At 39.3% G+C, this 18,977-nt stretch overlaps 1 protein-coding gene across 1 annotated transcript in view; it reads left to right on the top strand.

Moving 5' to 3' along the window:
* The window catches only part of ARMH3 (armadillo like helical domain containing 3), a 151,005-nt gene that overhangs the window by 8,284 nt on the left and 123,744 nt on the right, over nt 1-18,977 (top strand). The window contains exons 2-8 of the mRNA XM_081074511.1: nt 4,836-4,948; nt 7,075-7,131; nt 7,241-7,387; nt 9,978-10,085; nt 13,506-13,598; nt 14,351-14,425; nt 14,547-14,633. Of these exons, the coding sequence (XP_080930637.1) occupies nt 4,847-4,948; nt 7,075-7,131; nt 7,241-7,387; nt 9,978-10,085; nt 13,506-13,598; nt 14,351-14,425; nt 14,547-14,633 (669 nt within the window). The 5' untranslated portion in view covers nt 4,836-4,846. The remainder of the gene's footprint in view (nt 1-4,835; nt 4,949-7,074; nt 7,132-7,240; nt 7,388-9,977; nt 10,086-13,505; nt 13,599-14,350; nt 14,426-14,546; nt 14,634-18,977) is intronic.

Genomic DNA, 18,977 nt, shown 5'->3' on the forward strand with positions numbered 1-18,977 from the left:
AGTTCCCCCACCTCCCCCAACCCCTAGCAAACACCAGTCTACTCTGTTTCTACGAGTTCAGTTATTTTAGATTCCACATATAAGTGAGATCATGCAGTATTTGTCTCTTTTTGTCTGACTTTTTTCAGTTAGCATAGTGCCCTCAAGATTCATCCATGTTGGGTGTCTCAGGCAGTTAGAGCTCCATGCCTCTAACTCCCAAGGCTGCCCGTTTGATTCCCACATGGGCCAGTGGGCTCTAATCACAAGGTTGCCAGTTCAATTCCTTGAGTCCCTCAGGGGATGGTGGGCAGCGCCCCCTGCAACTAAGATTGAACACGGCACCTTGAGCTGAGCTGCCGCTGAGCTCCAGGATGGCTCAGTTGGTTGGAGTGCGTCCTCTCAACCACAAGGTTGCCGGTTCGAGTCCCGCAAGGGTTGGTGGGCTGTGCCCGCTACAACTAGAAACCGCAACTGGACCTGGAGCTGAGCTGCGCCCTCCACAACTAAGACTTAAAGGACAACAACTTGAAGTTGAATGGCACCCTCCACAACTAAGATTGAAAGGACAACAACTTGACTTGGAAAAAAGGGCCTGGAAGTACACACTGTTCCCCAATAAAGTCCTGTTCTCCTTCCCCAATAAAAAAAATCTTAAAAAAAAAAAAAGATTCATCCATGTTGTTGCAGATGGCAGGACTTCTTTCTTTTTTATGGCCAAGTAATATTGTATATATACTACATTTTCTTTATCCATTTATCCATCAGTGCACACCTGTGTTGTTTCCATTCCTTGGCTCTTGTGAATAATACGGCAGTGAACATCTGGGTGCAGATATCTCTTCTAAATAGTGATTTTATTTCCTTCAGATATATACCCAGAAGTGGGATTGCTAGATGATGTAGTAGTTTTATTTTTAATATTTTGAGGACCCTCCATATTGTTTTCTGTAGAGGCTGTACCAATTTACATTCCCACTAACCGAACACAAGGGTTTGCTTTTCTGCACGTCCTTGCCTTGGCTTCTTTTTATTTTATTTAATTTTTTAATTTTTAATTTAATTTATTTTATTATTATTTATTTATTTACTCATTTTTAAAGATTTTATTGGGGAAGGGGAACAGGACTTTATTGGGGAACAGTGTGTACTTCCAGGACTTTTTTCCAAGTCAAGTTGTCCTTTCGATCTTAGTTGTGGAGGGTGCCGTTCAGCTTCAAGTTGTTGTCCTTTCAGTCTTAGTTGTGGAGGGCGCAGCTCAGCTCCAGATCCAGTTGCTGTTGCTAGTTGCTGGGGGTGCCCAGCCCACCATCCCTTGCGGGAGTTGAACTGGCAGCCTTGTGGTTGAGAGGACATGCTCCAACTGAGCCATCCGGGAGCTCAGCGGCAGCTCAGCTCAAGGTGCCGTGTTCAATCTTAGTTGCAGGGGGCAGAGCCCACCATCCCTTGCGGGACTCGAGGAATTGAACTGGCAACCTTGTGGTTGAGAGCCCACTGGCCCATGTGGGAATCGAACCGGCAGACTTCAGAGTTAGGAGCATGGGGCCTGAGCCACTGGGCCGGCCCAATTTTTTATTTTTTTAAAGAATTTTTTTATTATTGGGGGCCATGGCTTCTTTTTACACGTTGGTGAATTGCAGCCCAGGGAGGAAAAGAACTTCAGGTTATAGAATGAGTATAAGGAATGGGACTGAAATCCAAAATGTTTGGTAGATTAAGTGTGGCCATTTTCTGGAAATTAGAGTGGATTTCTGTGAAATTTATTTTTTGACACTAGAGTTGGCATGTATTGTACTCAAGAAGACAAAATAAGTGAATGACTAGCTTAGTGTAACTTGTATACTATTAGACATTGGAAGAGTTTGGCTTTAGGTTTTAAAATCTTGGTATTTGGCTATTTCATCCTGTAGGGATGTGATGTGCATTTAAGAACTGTGGCTGGTTTGCTTTAAGACAGTTCTAAAAGTGTTGTATGACTCTGGTCTTTCAGAGAGAAGTTGTGCTGCAGGTCGTTGGACCAGCAGTCCTTGAAGCTTAAGAATAAAAGACTTCATTGATTTACCATTGAGTTGGGATTTGAAGCCATTCCTAAGTTTGGTGGTAGGTGAAATTAATATGAAAAGTTGCCTGATTCTCTTTTATATTTTGCCTAGTACATCTTATTTCTGAGAAACTGTATTAAAGCCTAAGATGACATTTCTGAGGGATTACTGTGGCTTTGCTGTATTTACTTCTTCACCAGAAGGATTTAAAAGCCTGGATCAGCAGAGGTCATAGCATAGTCAGAGAATGCTTCTTTCCCTTCCTCGTGGCTCCATAGCATTTTCGTTGTACCTTTACTCTATTTCTCATGATTTGCCTTGTGCTATGGGTTATTATGTGTCTGTCTCTGCTGATGATTGTGAGCTCCCAGGGGACCGGGTTTGGAGGTTGCTCTTTGTCACCCTGTAGTGCCTAAACAAGTGCCTTATAATATTTAGGTATTCTTTACATGATTGTGGTATTCCAGTGATGGTGAGAGAATCATTAGATGATACGTCTAGTTCAGTCCCCTTGTTTTACTTGTAAGGAAACTGAGAAGCACAATGACTTACTCAGTGTCATCTAGTTGGTTGGGAGACCTGTGTTCTAGTCTGGGTTCTGCTGTTGGTTCTTTTAGGCCCTGCTGCTGCTCAGCTGGTACTGATTCTCTCTATGACAGGGGAGAGTTGTGAAAAAGAAAAAAAAGCACGGAAAGGATGTAAACAGATTGCATGCACATTACTGATGTGTTGCAATTTACTGCTCTACCAGTCAGATATTTTACTTTCAAAATTAGGAGCACAGGCTTATTTTGTGAGACCCCCCCAAAAAAACTTATGTAAGAATTCTACATTTCTCCCAGTCTTCTGACAGCTTGAATGGTCAATTCCAGTTGCCTGTGATGATGACAGAGAGTAATGTGCTGAGGCCCTTGGTTGACTTTCTTCCCTGTTCCAAATGGAAAGAGAGTGATGAATAGAATTAAATTTCTTAGGAAATTTGGTACTTTGAATTGGAATTGTTTTTTCCTCCTCTCCTATTCCCTTCTGCTTATTAGAAAGTATTGATTCTGAAATAGAGAAAATGAGTTTATTAGATTCGGGGTGGACATTGATTAGCTGTAACCCAATTATAAATCCTCAGAGGAGGATGTTTGCAAACGTGCTTTTCACATCCAGGAACTCAGTGGTTCCCACTGTTGCCACTAATCAACTGGTTGAAGCTGAGTACACGAAAGATCTATACCCACTAAGCTTAGAATTGCATTGCTTTTGATTTATTTTAATAAGATCCTCTTGATTTCCAATTTGTTCCCCCCCAATAAGGATATCTTCTTGATAATCTATTTAAAAGACACAGGAATGTTTTGAATGGAGGCTGTATTTCATGCTTTATGACACAGCCATGATCCATATAGCATATATAGCCCACAAGAACCTCTCGTTTTTCCCTTCGGTTTTCTTGACCATAGTGGAATTTGATGGCTTAGTGAGGCCTCGGTAAAGATAGGTCTTAACTAAAATTTCTGGTGAGACCTAGGACTTTTCAGGTCCCCTCCCTCCCTTATTTCAGGATCAGTCAGTGACGAGCGTACACTGAGCATTTGCCATGAGCCAAAGACTTTTAGACAAAGTATAAGATGTAATCCCTTTGCTAAAGATGCTTACTGTCTAGTTGGAGAAATTTTCTGTGCTTTGTGCTTTTTGTGCTCAAAGCTGAATCTCCTTTTTGGCCATATGTATTAGAGAAAGACAGTGTCTTGAGATATAATCTTTTATGCTATTGTATGCATCTTTTCCTAAAAATTTTTATTTTGATTTGAAAGATAGTGCGTATTTTCCAAAAGTCATTGAACAAAATTAATTTTGTTCTGCTGCTTTGGGTTCGTGTGGAAATAAAACTCAGGCTTTTTGCTACCCCCAATACTTGCCATTGGGTGAGATTAAGCTTCACAACAAGAGCCTAGAATTTAAGAGAGACAGGTATTTTGTCAATAGTATGAAGAATCTGGGAAGTGAGGGAATGAATATGTGTAAATTTACTGTGGAGACCTGTGGAATTTCAAGTTCTTACTTGAAAAAAAAAAAGAGAATTCGTTGAAGGAAGATGGGAAAATTTGGGCATGATTCATGGAACTGCTTTTATATAGAATTGAAAAATTCTTTGAGGTTTGATCTGCAATAGTGTTACAAATATAATTAAATTTGAAAGGAGTGTATTGTTATTGTTAATATTCGGTTATTCTGAAATCAAATTTAGGTTTTGGCCTTTAACTGCTATTTTCCGCCTTGGGTCTCTTTCCAGCGGAATTTCTGAAGACAGTCAAGTGCAGTGTGATTTACGAGGCAGTGAAGGCCAAGTACTTTGCAGTGAGGAGGACCTACTTACTTTGGGGAAATCAATAGAGCACATCAGTCTGCAGCACACTTCCTGTCTTAATGGTCCTAGGCCCGATCAATACTTGAAATTTAACTTCACCATTAGTCTGTGGGCAGCGTGTGCTTTGCAGCCTTCCTTCCATCAACCTCAGATGTATGGCCAGACCTATTACAGATGGGCTAGTTATACTTTTCCTGCTTGGTTTTAGATCTGCTTTAAGCCTTGTCCACTGGCATGTTTTAAGGATGTAAAATGTGTGTGCTGTAGGCCAAGTAATGATTTAAACCTTGAAAGTACCTGGTCAGGGGAGGGGGTTTGGGCAGATGCACAAGATCTATAATGTGGTTGTTTATGATTTCTTCTTCCTAAAAAATTTCTCATTGAGAGGTGTTTCAATAGAGTCTCCAGAATCTTGGAAAGTATTTCTAGCACTGACTGTGGCTTTCTTTTCACAGATTCTCTAACCATGGCACAGGTAGAGAAACGAGGGGGTTTGCTCCGGAAATCTTCAGCCTCCAAAAAACCACTGAAGGAAAAAGTAGTGCTGATGTATGATGAGATCTTCATGGTAAGGCCTGGAGCCCTGATATTCTGCACAGCTCGATGCCTTAGTTTCTTGTTCCAAAATGAGAAATCACCTCGCCTCTGCATGCTATCTTCCATTTCTTCAGAGGGCAAAAGGGGAGAGCAAGAGTGAGAGTGAGCTCTCACATGGTAGAAATGATGATCATGTATTAATTAATATAGATTGTTGCCATAAACTGGGTAAAACAACTGAAAGGAGGAAGGAAGCCTGGGGAAGCTTCTTTTCTAAATATCTTTGCGAAAGACTTGTCTTCCTTATGATCTGACTTAAGGACTCTTCTATCCTTGATGTCTCTTGAAAATCGTTTTAGCCCTAAAATTCTGTGACTCAGATATTTTAAAAAGATGCACTATTATATTCCCTCTCTAGTTGTTAGTGGATAGAACAATTGCTTAGACTATCTCTATATGAGTTAACTGAGGAATTATTAGCAGTTAGATTGGGGATTTCTTTAGGCTTTCATAACTATTGGTTAACCATGGTCCATGCCTGTGTTATAAAAGATACACTAGCAGGGAAGGTTATAGTAATTAGATGCCCTGCAGAGGTACTTGCCTTCTGAAGTCCTGGACATAAGTAGTACATGTAAAACAGATCAATACCTATAAAAAGAGTTACTGTATATGAAGTTCTGACTATGTGCCTGTCATTATTCTAACTATCACTAAATACATTAGTTTTAATTCTGACAAGAATGGTGCAAGAGGGCTATGTTTTTACATGTGACATGTAAAAGAGCATGTTATAGATGAAAAAACTGGGGATCACCGCTAGAAGGTGATTTGAACCCTAGTGTCTGATACCAGAGCCCTTATTTATTCAACTTTGCCACATGGCCCAGGATAAATAATTCAGTCAAGTGAAATATTTAACTCTTGGCAAAGCCTTAGAGATAGAGTTTGATATGCACAAAATTAATACAGAATTGCCCAGGTTAGTGCAGGTGGTCACACAGAGAAAATGAGGGGGAACTAGGATCCTATTCCCGCTCTTTCTATGTTAAGTAAGCTTGGTATACGTATGAATCCAGCTTGTGTGAGCTTTGAGGACGGGAAGTGCCAGCTCCATGAATTCCCTGAATTTCTTACACAGACAACAAAATGACATTACAGAAGTGTGAGGATCAAAGTGTGACATCTCGTGGGGACTAGGACTTGAGAGAAAGAGACTAAATGAGGACCTTAGGAGAAGGCCAGAAATGTTGCTTCTCCTTGTCATCCTCAGCTAAAAATCCAGAAGAGATTCCTAGTATAATATTTTATTATTAGAGCAGTTCTTAACGAATGAAGACATTAGTTCTTCATTAATCATTTTTAATGGGTAATAATTTTAAAAGGTCAACATAAGGTAAGGTGATAGCAGGCAGTTTTTATGTTGTTAGCTTTTCCTGTAAAATGAGGTGGACATTCTCTTTTTCTTATTTTACTCATTAACCACAAGTCTGACTTTCTAGAATTTATTTGAAAATTATTGTTAAGAAATTTTAGATTGTAGTACTATAATTTTGCTAACCTTTTAGACCAATTTGAATTAAGGAAAGAGCATATTAAAAGCTCTGTACAGAGCCCTAAATGCATATGGGAGGGCAAGTAGAAGTAGTCAACATAGGAAGTTGTAAAAGCCATGGCAGTATTAGATGATCTGGGTTCTGGCTCCTGCACTTGCTAAGTCAATTAGCTTTGTGGACCCTCTTTCCTAAAAGGAGGATAGTGATAATATCTACCCTACCTGGCTCACTGGGTCTTTAGATTTCATGTATGTGAATAGGCTTTAACACCTGAGTACCATACAGATGCAGTGGGGATATGTAATATGACTAACTTACTCAGATGCATAGGTTCACTTCTTGCTAGAAGAGAAAGATTTGAGGGAGATTCTTTGAGCCATTATTTGACTTTTGTTACAGGGAATCTAAGCACAGTGTCTAAGCACAAAACCCCAAAACTGTTGTTCCCCATTACAATAGCTTAGAATGACGAAACTAAAAGTTAGTTTTGAAAGGTAATTTTGAAAGGTAAGGGTGATTATGTATAGTGACCCTTTCAAATGTATTCTTAATGATTTGGTGTAAGCTGGGGATATTGAACCTGCTTCTCTTCTGGTTTTAGACAGACGACCCCAGTAAGTGCAGTCCTCGATTTTGGGAGGAGCTCTTCCTCATGAAGGTAAGACTTGGTGGCATCAGCGGATTTTCCTGGTAACTGAGATTGCCTTCTCAGGGGCTCTAGGTGCTGCACTACAAATGCACTCAGGCCCTTATTGTTTCCTTGGTAGGTGAACTTAGAGTACCTAGAAGGCAAGCTGGAATCTCTGGATGGTGAGGAATTAATGAAGATCAAGGACAACATTAATTGCTTATTTCAACACTGCATCCAGGCTTTGGGAGAGGAGCATCCAATACGAGTTGTCAATGCATTGCAGGTACAGGGCTGGGAGTCTAGGGAAGTCTGGTTTGATAGGAGAAAGGAATGGTAACACATCTGTTGGGATCTGAGGAACCTAGAATTACCCTTAAGTTAGGAGTTTTCTGTTTTCTTTACTTTTTTTAAGTAATCAAATATCTATGTTATGCTTGTTTAGCCATCTTCCTTGTTAAGTAAATTGATGCTTATAGTAGTAATCTTGTCCATTTGTATCATTTGACTTAATGCCGAGGCAGATTATTTGACATCATTCTTCTTCTTCTAATTTTTTTCTGCTAATCAGTTTAAATGCTTCTTTTTCTTTTTTTTTTTATTAGTTTCAAGTGCACAAGACAAAGTAATACTTAGACGTTTATGATTTATATCCCTCACACTGTGTGAACCGCCCCCCCCCCCCCCCCGACATCATTCTTATTATTTACTTGAGGAAAGGAAAAGAGGAAAATGAGGAAAGGCTGCTTAGTCTTCTGCAAAAATCAGGAGATTCTTAATACAGTATTTTCTCAGTAGATTAATCTCACTAGATTATTAACCTCTTATTCTGAGGTTTCAGAGGGTCCTTGACTCCCTGAAACTATATGTAATATTTTATGTGCATATGTATGAAGTCTGACAATTAAGTTTGCGAACCTGTTGTAATGATGTTGCTAACCTTTTTTGATATCAGAGGGATTATTCATGATGAATTTGTACCAACTGGACAGACAGTTAACCAAGTTTACTATTTGCAAGTGCTGAAAAGGCTGCGTGAAAAAGTTAAACAACCTGAACTTTTCGCCAACAATTCGTGGCTCTTGCATCATGACAATGCACCAGCTCACAGGGCACTGTCTGTGAGGGAGTTTTTAGCCAGTAAACAAATAACTGTATTGGAACACCCTCCCTACTCACCTGGTCTGGCCCCCAATGACTTCTTTCTTTATTTGAAGATAAAGGGAATATTAAAAGGAAGACATTTTGATGACATTCAGGACATCTAGGGTAATACGACGACAGCTCTGATGGTCATTCCAGAAAAAGAGTTCCAAAATTGTTTTGAAGGGTGGACTAGGTGCTGGCATCAGTTCATAGCTTCCCAAAGGGAGTACTTCGAAGGTGACTGTAGTGATATTCAGCTATGAGGTATGTAGCACTTTTTCTAGGATGAGTTCGCGAACTTAATTGTCCGACCTCATGAAATATTTCTGGAGAGAGGGCTATCCTCAGATTTTCAAAAAGGTCTATAACTCTGAAAACATTAAGAATCATTGTTCTTCATGCTAAGTGGCATGGTCATGAGGAAGACTGAACAGTTATTTCTTGGCTTCCTGTTACGTGCCAACCATTGGGCTCGTGGAGATACGTTATAGGCTTCCTGAGGACAAAGACTTTGATAATTACACTCAGTACTTAGATCCTAGTGTGGAGTACAGGGCCTGGCAAATAGCACTCTAGAAGTACATTTTTATTGCCTGAATGATGGACAGAGTTTCTTAAGTTTACTGTCTAGTAGCTCCAAGTGTAGCCTATAGTGGGCTGTGATTGACAGACTTAGAATATGAAGCTCCATGACAGCATAAAAGATTTTATTGGAAATTTTGGTTGACTGGGTTTAAGTTTCTAACTTACTAGTTGGGCAGGTCACTTTGTGAGTCCCAGTTTTCTCATCTGTACAATGTAGAACTTACCTCTTGAGCTTATGCCCCAGAAAGAAGGATGGTGTTTATGCTGTAGCTTTGTTAACTTCTGGCACGATAAATTCCGTATTTTGAGCATCTAGTTGTAGGGGCTCATTGAAAGTTGAAATGAAAGTTGGAAATTGTACTTCCTGTAATTGCAGTGGCTAACTGTGGGGGCATGAATTGTAAACTTTTTTTAGTTCAGTGGAAATACATTGATATTAACCCACCTGGTGACTCATAAAAATTAGTACATTATTGTAAAAGCTGATACTAATTTTTAACAAAGTTCCAGGTACTATTCTTGGAGCTTTAACAAAGTTCCAGGGACTATTCTAAGTGCTTTACAGCATTAATTCATGTACTCCTCACAGCATCCCCATGAAACGGTTGCTATTATTATCACTCCCATTTTATAGATGGGAAAACCGAAGCAGTGAAAAGTTAACTAATTTGTTCGTACTCAGCTAGTACGTAGAAACGCAATAAATTTAAGATTTGAAGCAATTGATTGTTATTGTATAGGGATTTAAGTAACTTGTAGTTATTAAAAAATAATTATTAAAAATGATAAATGACAATGTAAATATTGAAACTAATTTTAAATAAAGGAAAGTTCCACCACTCCAATGACACAAACTCAAGAACTCTTTTATTTTTGAATATCACCTTCCAGTTTTTATCTGCAGTACAATTTTTAAAAAGAAGATGGTTAAAAAGCAACAAAAAAGAGGATGGCAACAGTTTTAGTTGCTGTTCCTCTTTTAATTCTGGATTTTGCAGGTTATGTTTTGGAGCCCAAGTATTAGAGCAACTGAATGTCAGCTGTGCAAGCAGGAGGTTTTGAGGTTGCAGTGTGAGGCTACAGATCCATTGCCCTTTGCGTTTTGAGACTTCCTCTCTAGAAAGAATCCTTTCTCTCGTCTGCAGACCTTGTGTGCACTCATTCGAGGCGTCCACCAGAAGAATAAGTCTACGTCTGGGTTTGACATTATCAACATGCTGATGGGCTTTGACAAGGCAGAGCTGTGCATGAAGGTGAGCCGTCAAGCTGCAGGTGTGCCTGTGGATGGCTGCTTCTGACAGTTGCTCGTGGTACCATCTGCAGACAGCTGTGCTTGAAGATTAGCACACAGTTAGATATAGATTGGACTTAGCCTTGAATTTGAATATTCTCATTTTACAGATTTGGTGTATCTGAATAAAGGAAGATTGGAAATTCAGATGTGAATTTGAGGCATCATTTCCTTGCCGGATAGAGACTGAGCAGTTTATGATTTATAGCATATGATCATATATACTTAAAAACATTTGTGAATTTAAATACAATATAACAAATTAATGTACAAAGGTAGCTTTAGTCCTAAACTTGAAGCTTTCTTATTTAACACAATGACTATAAGAATTTTAATTTTTATTGACACTTTAAAAAAAATAACGGCTTTATTGATAATATAATTCACATATCATATAATTCACCCTTTGAAAGTATATAATTCAGTGACTTTTAGTATATTAATGGAGTCGTACAACCATCACCACTTTTAATTTTAAAACATTTTTATCACCCCAAAAACAAAACATGTAGCCATTAGCTGTCATTCCCTGTTGCCCCTTCTCTCTAGCCCCAGGCAACCATCAATCTGCTTTATGTCTCTATGGATTGATTTATTCTGGACATCTCATATAAATGGAATTATATGTGGTATTTTGTTTCTAGCTTTTGTCACTTAGCATGTTTTCAAGGTTCATCCATGTTGCAGTGTATATCAGTACTTATTCCTTTTTATGGCTGATTAGTGTTCCATTGTATGAATATACCATACTGTTTTATTTATCCATTCATCAGTTGATGTACATTTTGAATGTTTCAACATTTTGGCTATTATGAATAATGCTGCTATGAACATTCATGTACAAGTTTCTATGTGGACATATGTTTTCATTTTTGGGGGGTAAGTACCTAGGACATGTTTTCATTTTTCTTGGGTAAATACCTAGGAGTAGAATTGCGCGGTCATATGGTAACTCCATGTTTATAACATTTTGAGAAATGTTATAAACCAAACTGTTTTCCAAAGTTGCTGTACCATTTTATAGTTTCACCAGCAAAGTATGAGGGTTCTAATTTCTCCACATCTTTGTCAACAGTAGCTTTTGTTTATATTTTTGAGAAATGTCTATTCAAATCCTTTGCCCACTTTTAGATTCAGTTATTTGTCTTTTTATTGTTGAATCGTTAAGAGTTCTTTATACATTTTGGATATAAGCCCCTATCAGATATATGATTTGCATGGTTTGACACTGTCTTGAATGAATGTTGTCCATGTGAAGAATTAGTCTTCTGTCACTCACTAAATTTAAAATAAAGAAATCTGTGTGCCAAAGAATTCTTATAGTGATTAGGATATTTTACAAAGTTACTGATACACAATTACGAATACACAAAAATGTAGTTCCCAGAAGCAGTTTTTAATTCTAGCCTGTGTAGTTCCTATATATATCATTGTGAAACCCCACATCTCGATTTCATTCTCATGTTCTAACTACTGCCTATATGCTGCTGATTACTAAGTCTGTATCTTTAGCGTTAACATCCCCTCATGAGTCTCAGAGTTGTATATGTGCTCAGTAAGCACTTGCTGAATATACCCGTTCACATATCCCTAAGTAGTTCTTTCTTGGCTTATCCAAAATGGAACTCATTTTTCCCCTATATCTGTTCTTCCTCATTCATTCCCTATCAGAATAGGGGTACCTGTCTTCTCAGTCCCCCAAGCCACAAAGCCACAAAAGTGGGAGTCATCCGTGACTCTTTTCTCTCTCTTGTCTTTTACATTCAGACAATCACTAAATTCAGCTAATTGTACTTCAGCTCATATTTCTCATACCTGTCTTTTCTTCTTTTCACCCTACTGCCAGTGTCCCCAATATCTCTCACCTGAACTATGGCAGTGACGCCTTCATTCATTCTTTTGACAAACGTTTATTAGTCTCTTATGTGTCAGGCACTGGGGATACAGTGGCAAATAAGACATGGCAACTATCCTCAGGAAATTGATAGATTAGTCCTCATTTGTCTCCTTCCCTCCAGGCTTACCATCTTTAAATCTGTCATTCACACTGACACCAGAGGTATTGTATCTTACACTCAAATCTTTCCTCTTAAAACCCTTCATCAGTTTCCTATTGCTAACAGGTTAAAAAGCAAACTCCTTAGTTGGCTTTATAAAACTTTCATGGTCTGCTTCCTATTTATTTCTCTAGTCTCATCTCTCACCACTGTGCCTCACTCTTGATACTTCCATAATAACAAATTACTTGTATTTCAATTCCATACACAGAGCCATTTCATACCTCCTGTGTCTTTGATCATGCCAACGCCTGTCTAGAATTCCTTTCCTCCTCAAGTTTTAATTAATTCCTACTGATTTTTCAAAATATAACCTACCCTTGAGGAGTCCTGGAATAGGAGATATCTGAGCTAGTTCTCTTCTTCCATGTATATTTTTGTCATAGTAACCATTAAATCAAAACTGCTTTTCTCTCCATTAGACTAAAAATACCTTGACAGCAAAGATCACTGTCTTATTTTTTTCTTGTATTTTTGAAATATTTAACATATAGTAGACCCTCACTACGTATTTGTTGAATTGAAAGGACGTAGCTTATTTTGAACCTTCACTTGCCCTTTCTGCATGCTAAATCCTTATTCTCCATTCATTCTCTTCCTTCATTTAATGTAAAATATTTATTGTCTTCTTTCTTCTATTGTGGTACCTAAAGGTTTCATCTTTTGATTATTTTGGGTCTAACAGCTGATTGTTAATACAAGTGATAAACTCCAGTCTCATTGTCTTGTAGAATTGACCGGATAGACACAAGCTAGCTTTGTTGGATAGTGCGGATGGCCGGCGATAGCCAGTAATGATACTGTCTCGTCGTTTGTTCAGTGTGCCTGCATCACGTGATAGGCTTTCTTTATCAAATAATGAAACTTATCTAGTTATCAAACTATTTGTTATTAACCTTGAACTTAACCGTTTATTATTTTTAATGTATTTAATTGAATTTTATTTTATGTAATTAATTAGTTTACTGTTTATTGTTTTAAATTTATATATTATTAATTTAACCATTATTATTGACCTTTTAAAAATTCACTTCATTCTAATCTAAAGGTTTATATGAGGATGACAGGCTGCAAACATTCGTTTGGTAGAATAGTGAATTCTGTTGTTCTGTGCAGTTGGTCTAAAGCATTTTCCTGAATACAGCTAGACTTAGAAGTCTTCCTCTTCTTTGTCTAATTTTGTAAGGCCTAGGCCTCAGGAAATGATATGTTTGCTTCATTGTATGTTATTCGTATTACCCTGTGTAACATAACCCAGAATTGGACAAAGACACAGTGCAGATGTTACTTGATATGGTTTAACACTTAATGGTTCTCTTTCTCAGAACTTGATGGAGAGTTTGGATTCATTGCTTTGTGCAGAAGGTTCTGAAAGTCTGAAGAGTTTATGTCTGAAACTCCTCCTTTGCTTAGTGACTGTAAGTGACCTATCTATATGTTTCTTTGTCAAGGGTATTAATTGACAACAGGGGCAAGCTTATTTAAATACTTGAGCGCAAAGTTAGAAAGGAGAAGAGAAAAAATTAATTCTCTACTGGGGTATTACATCACTCTGTTGTGTTTGAATATATAGAAGGATGTTTGAATATGTAGAAGGATGTGCATGGGCTTCCACTTCCTGGAAATTGCTCTTTGGAGAAACTGCTGGCATTGTAACTTGCAGGATATGTGATGTTTGTCACTTTAGAGGTACCACTCCTGGAGAGCTACTCTCTTTGGGTTGTCAGATCTGTCCTTCTGACTTTGATTTTATAGCATGAAGCTGGCCTGTACCTTCTGGTGGGAGGAGAGTAGGTTACAGTTCATTTACTTTAGGTGGTTCCCTTTCCCTGCCACAACTTGAAGACTGCTGGATCATAAACTTCTTCCTGTGCATATGAGGAATGAAACCCAAGAAACTGTTAAGCAAATGCTTGTGTGAGGGTATGAGAGAAACAAGTTCAAAGAAGTTCAAAGATTTAGGGAGTTTTAATTTGCTAATTTCCTACCCAACTAGGGTCTGTCTATTTAGGTTCTTGTGGCTTTGGGGGAGCTTATGAAAGGTCTACTTAAATATGTAGTAGAATGTTTTAACATTTCTGTTTCTCTTAGATGCTAGGGGAGGAGGTACATATATAAGATATCAGAGTGCTTCGGTGTAGACTTTTAAAAAGCCTTTTATTGCACCCAGGTGACGGATAACATCAGCCAGAACACTATTTTGGAGTATGTAATGATCAACAGCATATTTGAAGCAATTTTACAGGTTGGTCAATTCCCTTGTCACCCTTTTCTCTTTTGGGTAAACCACCTCCTAATATCTTCTCTGTGTGTGTTCCTAGGAACTAGGAGTTAGCACTCTCACGCATTTCTGGTCCTTGTTACAGATACTCTCCCACCCCCCAAGTCGCAGGGAGCATGGATATGATGCTGTAGTCCTCTTGGCTTTGCTGGTGAACTACAGAAAATATGAGGTAAGTGGACCCTTTAACGGATAGTTATCTTTCTATAATCTTCCTAAATGTGGCCACTCCTAGAGGACTTTGCTTAATGTAGAAGACATGTTCTTGGTAAATGGTATATAGATTAATTTTGATAAACTAAAATTTGAAAGTTCTATATTAAATGCATAGGGCAGAGGATATACCTGTTTAAAAGGAGTCCTGTGGTACAACTTCTAATAAAGTGAGTAAATATTCCTAATATAGTGGTTTTCAAACCCAGCTTATCATTAGAATCACCAAGGAACGTTTTAGAAAGAAGAAATTTCTGGGCTTTACTTTCAATACACTGAATCAGAATCTTGAGGGTGGAACCTGAGAATCTGTTTTTTGTTTGGATCCTTTATTGAATATGATAATTAGCTAGAATTGGGAACCACTGACCTAATGCATCTATTTTGAAAGATTGGATGATTATATGTTGGATTTCCTTAATGCAATCCACTTGTATATGTATCACTGTTGGCCTGGGAACTCTTTCGGATTTTAATGGAAATCGAAGACAGAACCTTATCCATATTAATTCTGGAGTTCTTTTGTCCCTGAATTAATTGGGGACAGGTTTACGTATAGGTTTTCGTTTTTTTTCAATTTTTTTTTTTTAATTTAAATATGTTTCTCTAGGACCTATCAACCAAGTCAAGTAGTTGCTTCAATCTAGTTGTGAAGGGCGCAGCTCACAGTGGGCGATGTGGGGAATGAACCAGCAACCGTGTTGTTAAGAGCACTGTGCTCTAACCAACTGAGCTAACCGGCTGCCCCCATATTTATAGGTTTTTAAGATGAACAACACTCAGAGATTTCTACTTGGGTTGGCGCATCTACTTGATTCCCCCCCAAAGGCAGAAGAATACATAGAAAAGGAAGCAGGGGGCACTTAGGGAAGACCGGGGCCTCATTGGGGATAGCTTTGGAGGAATAGGGAGTATTTGGTACTGAGTCCTGGACTATAGGAGTACTTTACTGAACCCAGAAGTCAGGAGCTATATTGAGGCAACCTGAGTTTCTTCCCTTGACAAGTAAGCAGTGCTATGAGATGTGGGGCAGCTGGAGGGAGGATTGTCATTTCTGAACTTCTGGATCTTTACTTAATGATGTTTGATATGATTCCTGGCCAGGTCAAAAGTGATGGGTAACAAAATCTGATGCTTATTTTTATGAAGAAGGATATGGAAGAAGGGAGGCTGTGAGAAAGGAACACTTAAAGAGGAACTGGAATATATGGAGCAATGTTAATGTGTTGTAAATCCCAGGAGCTGATTGCTTTCATTGTCTTGGAGGAACTGATGAATGATGTGTAGAGCTACTACCGTGTTTCCCCGAAAATAAGGCCTAGCCAATCAGCTCTAATGCGCCTTTTGGAGCAAAAACTAATATAAGGCCCGGTCTTGCATTAGAGCTGATTGTCTGGCTAGGTCTTATCTTTGGGGAAACACGGTAATAAATATGTAATTTATCATCAACACCTGTTTTACTGGTGATCTGGAGGGGTAGCCATTTTGATCTCTGTCATGTGTATTAGTCTCTAGGGCAAAAAAAATGGCTGAGGAAAAATACTGAAGATAGTTAAAGAGAGTTGAATTATGTGTGATAGGAAAGCACCATAATTAGGAATGAATATTTTCAGAACATTCTGCTGGATGCAGGCCACTCTGCTGGATGGAGGCAACAGCTTGGCTTCTCTAAGTGTAAACTGAACGCTGGCCCAGCTCAGTAGGGCTCTCTGACATGTCAGCCTGAAAAATTGGACATGGCCAAGGAACTGGAGAAAATCATGTTTCTGGAGTGAGGCATGCATCTCTTAGTCTGTCAGAAACCCCAGAAGAATTAACATAGTAGGCAAGGGCAAGTTGGTGGACATAATTTATGGGGGCAAAAGCTTTGCAGCTTTTGATAGAAGTCACTCCCCAGAAAGCATTAAGGAAGCCTGGTGACCATGGAATAGGAAGGTTTTTGACAGGAACATGAGGAATTCCGGATGAACATAGCAAAACCAAAAGCTTGTGCAATTTTATGCAAACTAGTATGAGAGGGTGTGTGCTGGGAAGAACATCATTCTAGTTATTACCACAATCAATCCCATGACCAGTGGGGTAAGTTGAAACCTTTCTAGAAAGGTGCAGCGGGTACCAGAGAGGTGGGGTGCTCAGCTAAACACAATGAAGCCGAGTAACTTGAGTGAAAGTGATGGAAAAGATGTTATGTAGTAAATGTAAATAGTTCCTCATTTCAAGTAATGCATTCCATTTTAGTCATTTCATCTAAAGAGAAAGGAGGCAAAAAAAAAAAAAGTCAAGGGAAGTGCAATGAAAAGTAGTAAGTAGGGTATGCTTTAGATCAAATAAAGGCAGGACCCTGGGACTCTGTCCCCACAACCCTGTTAGTGTGAGCCCCTGAAGATGCACTGAGTTTGTCGGTAATTCTGTTTAGAGGATGAAAAGTAGATTGGCCCCAGTTTTAAAACGTGACCAGCACAACAGGTGCATAGTGTTAAGGAGAATCGGTGTCTGGCAGAATAGAAATTTTCACAGCATTAATATCCTGGCCTTCTACATTAGCCATGTCTCCTGAGATTAAGTGACTCAATCCCCAAATGCTGCCTTGAACATGACATTTCCCAGAAATTATAAAATTGTTTATTATGTCTAGTTGCAAGTTGTTCCTACTCTCTCTCTCTCCCTCTCCCTCTTCCTCTCCCTGTCTCTCTCTCTCTCTCTCTCTCTCTCTTCCCTAAAGAGCTTCCCTTGAATGTGATAAAATGGTCAAAGGAGAAAAAATATGGTTAGCAATCATTGAGCCCTTACCATGTGCCAGATACTATGCTAAGGATCTTACATGTCTTACTTTATTTACGTCTCATGGTAACCCCAGGGAAGAAAATATTATCCCCATTTTCCAGATGAGATATTGAGCTTAGGCTTAATGTGCCTAACTTGTCATAATTAATAAGTAGAGACGCTAGACTTCAATTCCTTGCATTTAGCCACCTTGCCTTTTCCCCAACTGCTGTTAAAGCATAGCTATTCTTGGTAACGAGATGATCTTTATTATGACCCAAATCAGTGTACTTTTGGGAAGGTGAGTATCTAGGACTTTTCAAAACTTATGCCAAGGAAAGTGGCCTCCTTCTTCTAGTGTTGTTTTCACCATGGTGGCATCTCTAGGCCAGCCAGCTGCTGATTTTCTTTTCTTTTTTTTTTTTAAAGATTTTATTGTGGAAGGGAAACAGGACTTTATTGTGGAACAGTGTGTACTTCCAGGCCTTTTTTCCAAGTCAAGTTGTTGTCCTTTCAGTCTTAGTTGTGGAGGGCGCAGCTCAGTTCCAGGTCCAGTTGCCGTTGCTAGTTGCAGGGGGCGCAGCCCACCATCCCCTGCAGGAGTCGAACCGGCAACCTTGTGGTTGAGAGGACGCGCTCCAACCAGCTGAGCCATCCGGGAGCTCGGCAGCAGCTCAGCTCAAGGTGCCCTGTTCAATCTTAGTTTCAGGGGGCGGAGCCCACCATCCCTTGCGGGAGTCGAGGAAGTGAACTGGCAACCTTGTGGTTGAGAGCCCACTGGCCCATATGGGAATCGAACCGGCAGCCTTCAGAGTTAGGAGCAGGGAGCTCCATCCGCCTGAGCCACCGGGCCGGCCCTGATTTTCTTTTGCAGGGATCCACTTGCATTGGATCTGGTCTGAAGTCTGTAGCACCAGCAGAATTTGACTGTTGGTTTCAGGAAGAATGTGGAGAACTTTCCTCTGTTAGATCAAGTGACAAATGGAGTGGGTTTTACCTCCTTGAGCTGCGTTGTCGAAACCTTATAAACATTTGGCCTGTTAAGAAAGCAAAGAGGTCTCTTTCTCCATTCCCAATTGACATTTCAAAGATCCCCTCAGAAACTTGATTAAGTAAGGTCTGTGTGGGGGGTGTTAGCCTTCCAGTTGGGTTTCCAAGTTTCTCAGTAATGAGTTTTCTTGGTTACTGTAAAAACTGCCAATCTGAGAACTATTGTTCTTTGCTTTCCTTGGGTTAGAATTGGTGCTTGATCTGCATGAGGTCTTTCCTCACATCCCATGGGTGGGATGTTTTCAAGGTGAGCAGGTCATTGATTCTCATGCCACCAGTAGGAGATGGCCCACATGCTTAATGAGTTTAAAATATATGTTCATTTCCATATGCTGCCCAGCTGAGATTGGGTCTGGAAAAACTCAAGAAATCTTCCAATGCTATAAGTGATGGGACAATCATTAAATCCCAGTGTCCTGACCAGATTGTAGTTTGGGTAATTACATCCTTTTTTTTTCAGTTCCCCTGCAGTGTTATTTGGGTATCGGAT

The sequence above is a fragment of the Rhinolophus hipposideros genome (assembly GCF_964194185.1).
Source record: "Rhinolophus hipposideros genome assembly, chromosome: 15".
NCBI classification, from domain to species: domain Eukaryota; kingdom Metazoa; phylum Chordata; class Mammalia; order Chiroptera; family Rhinolophidae; genus Rhinolophus; species Rhinolophus hipposideros.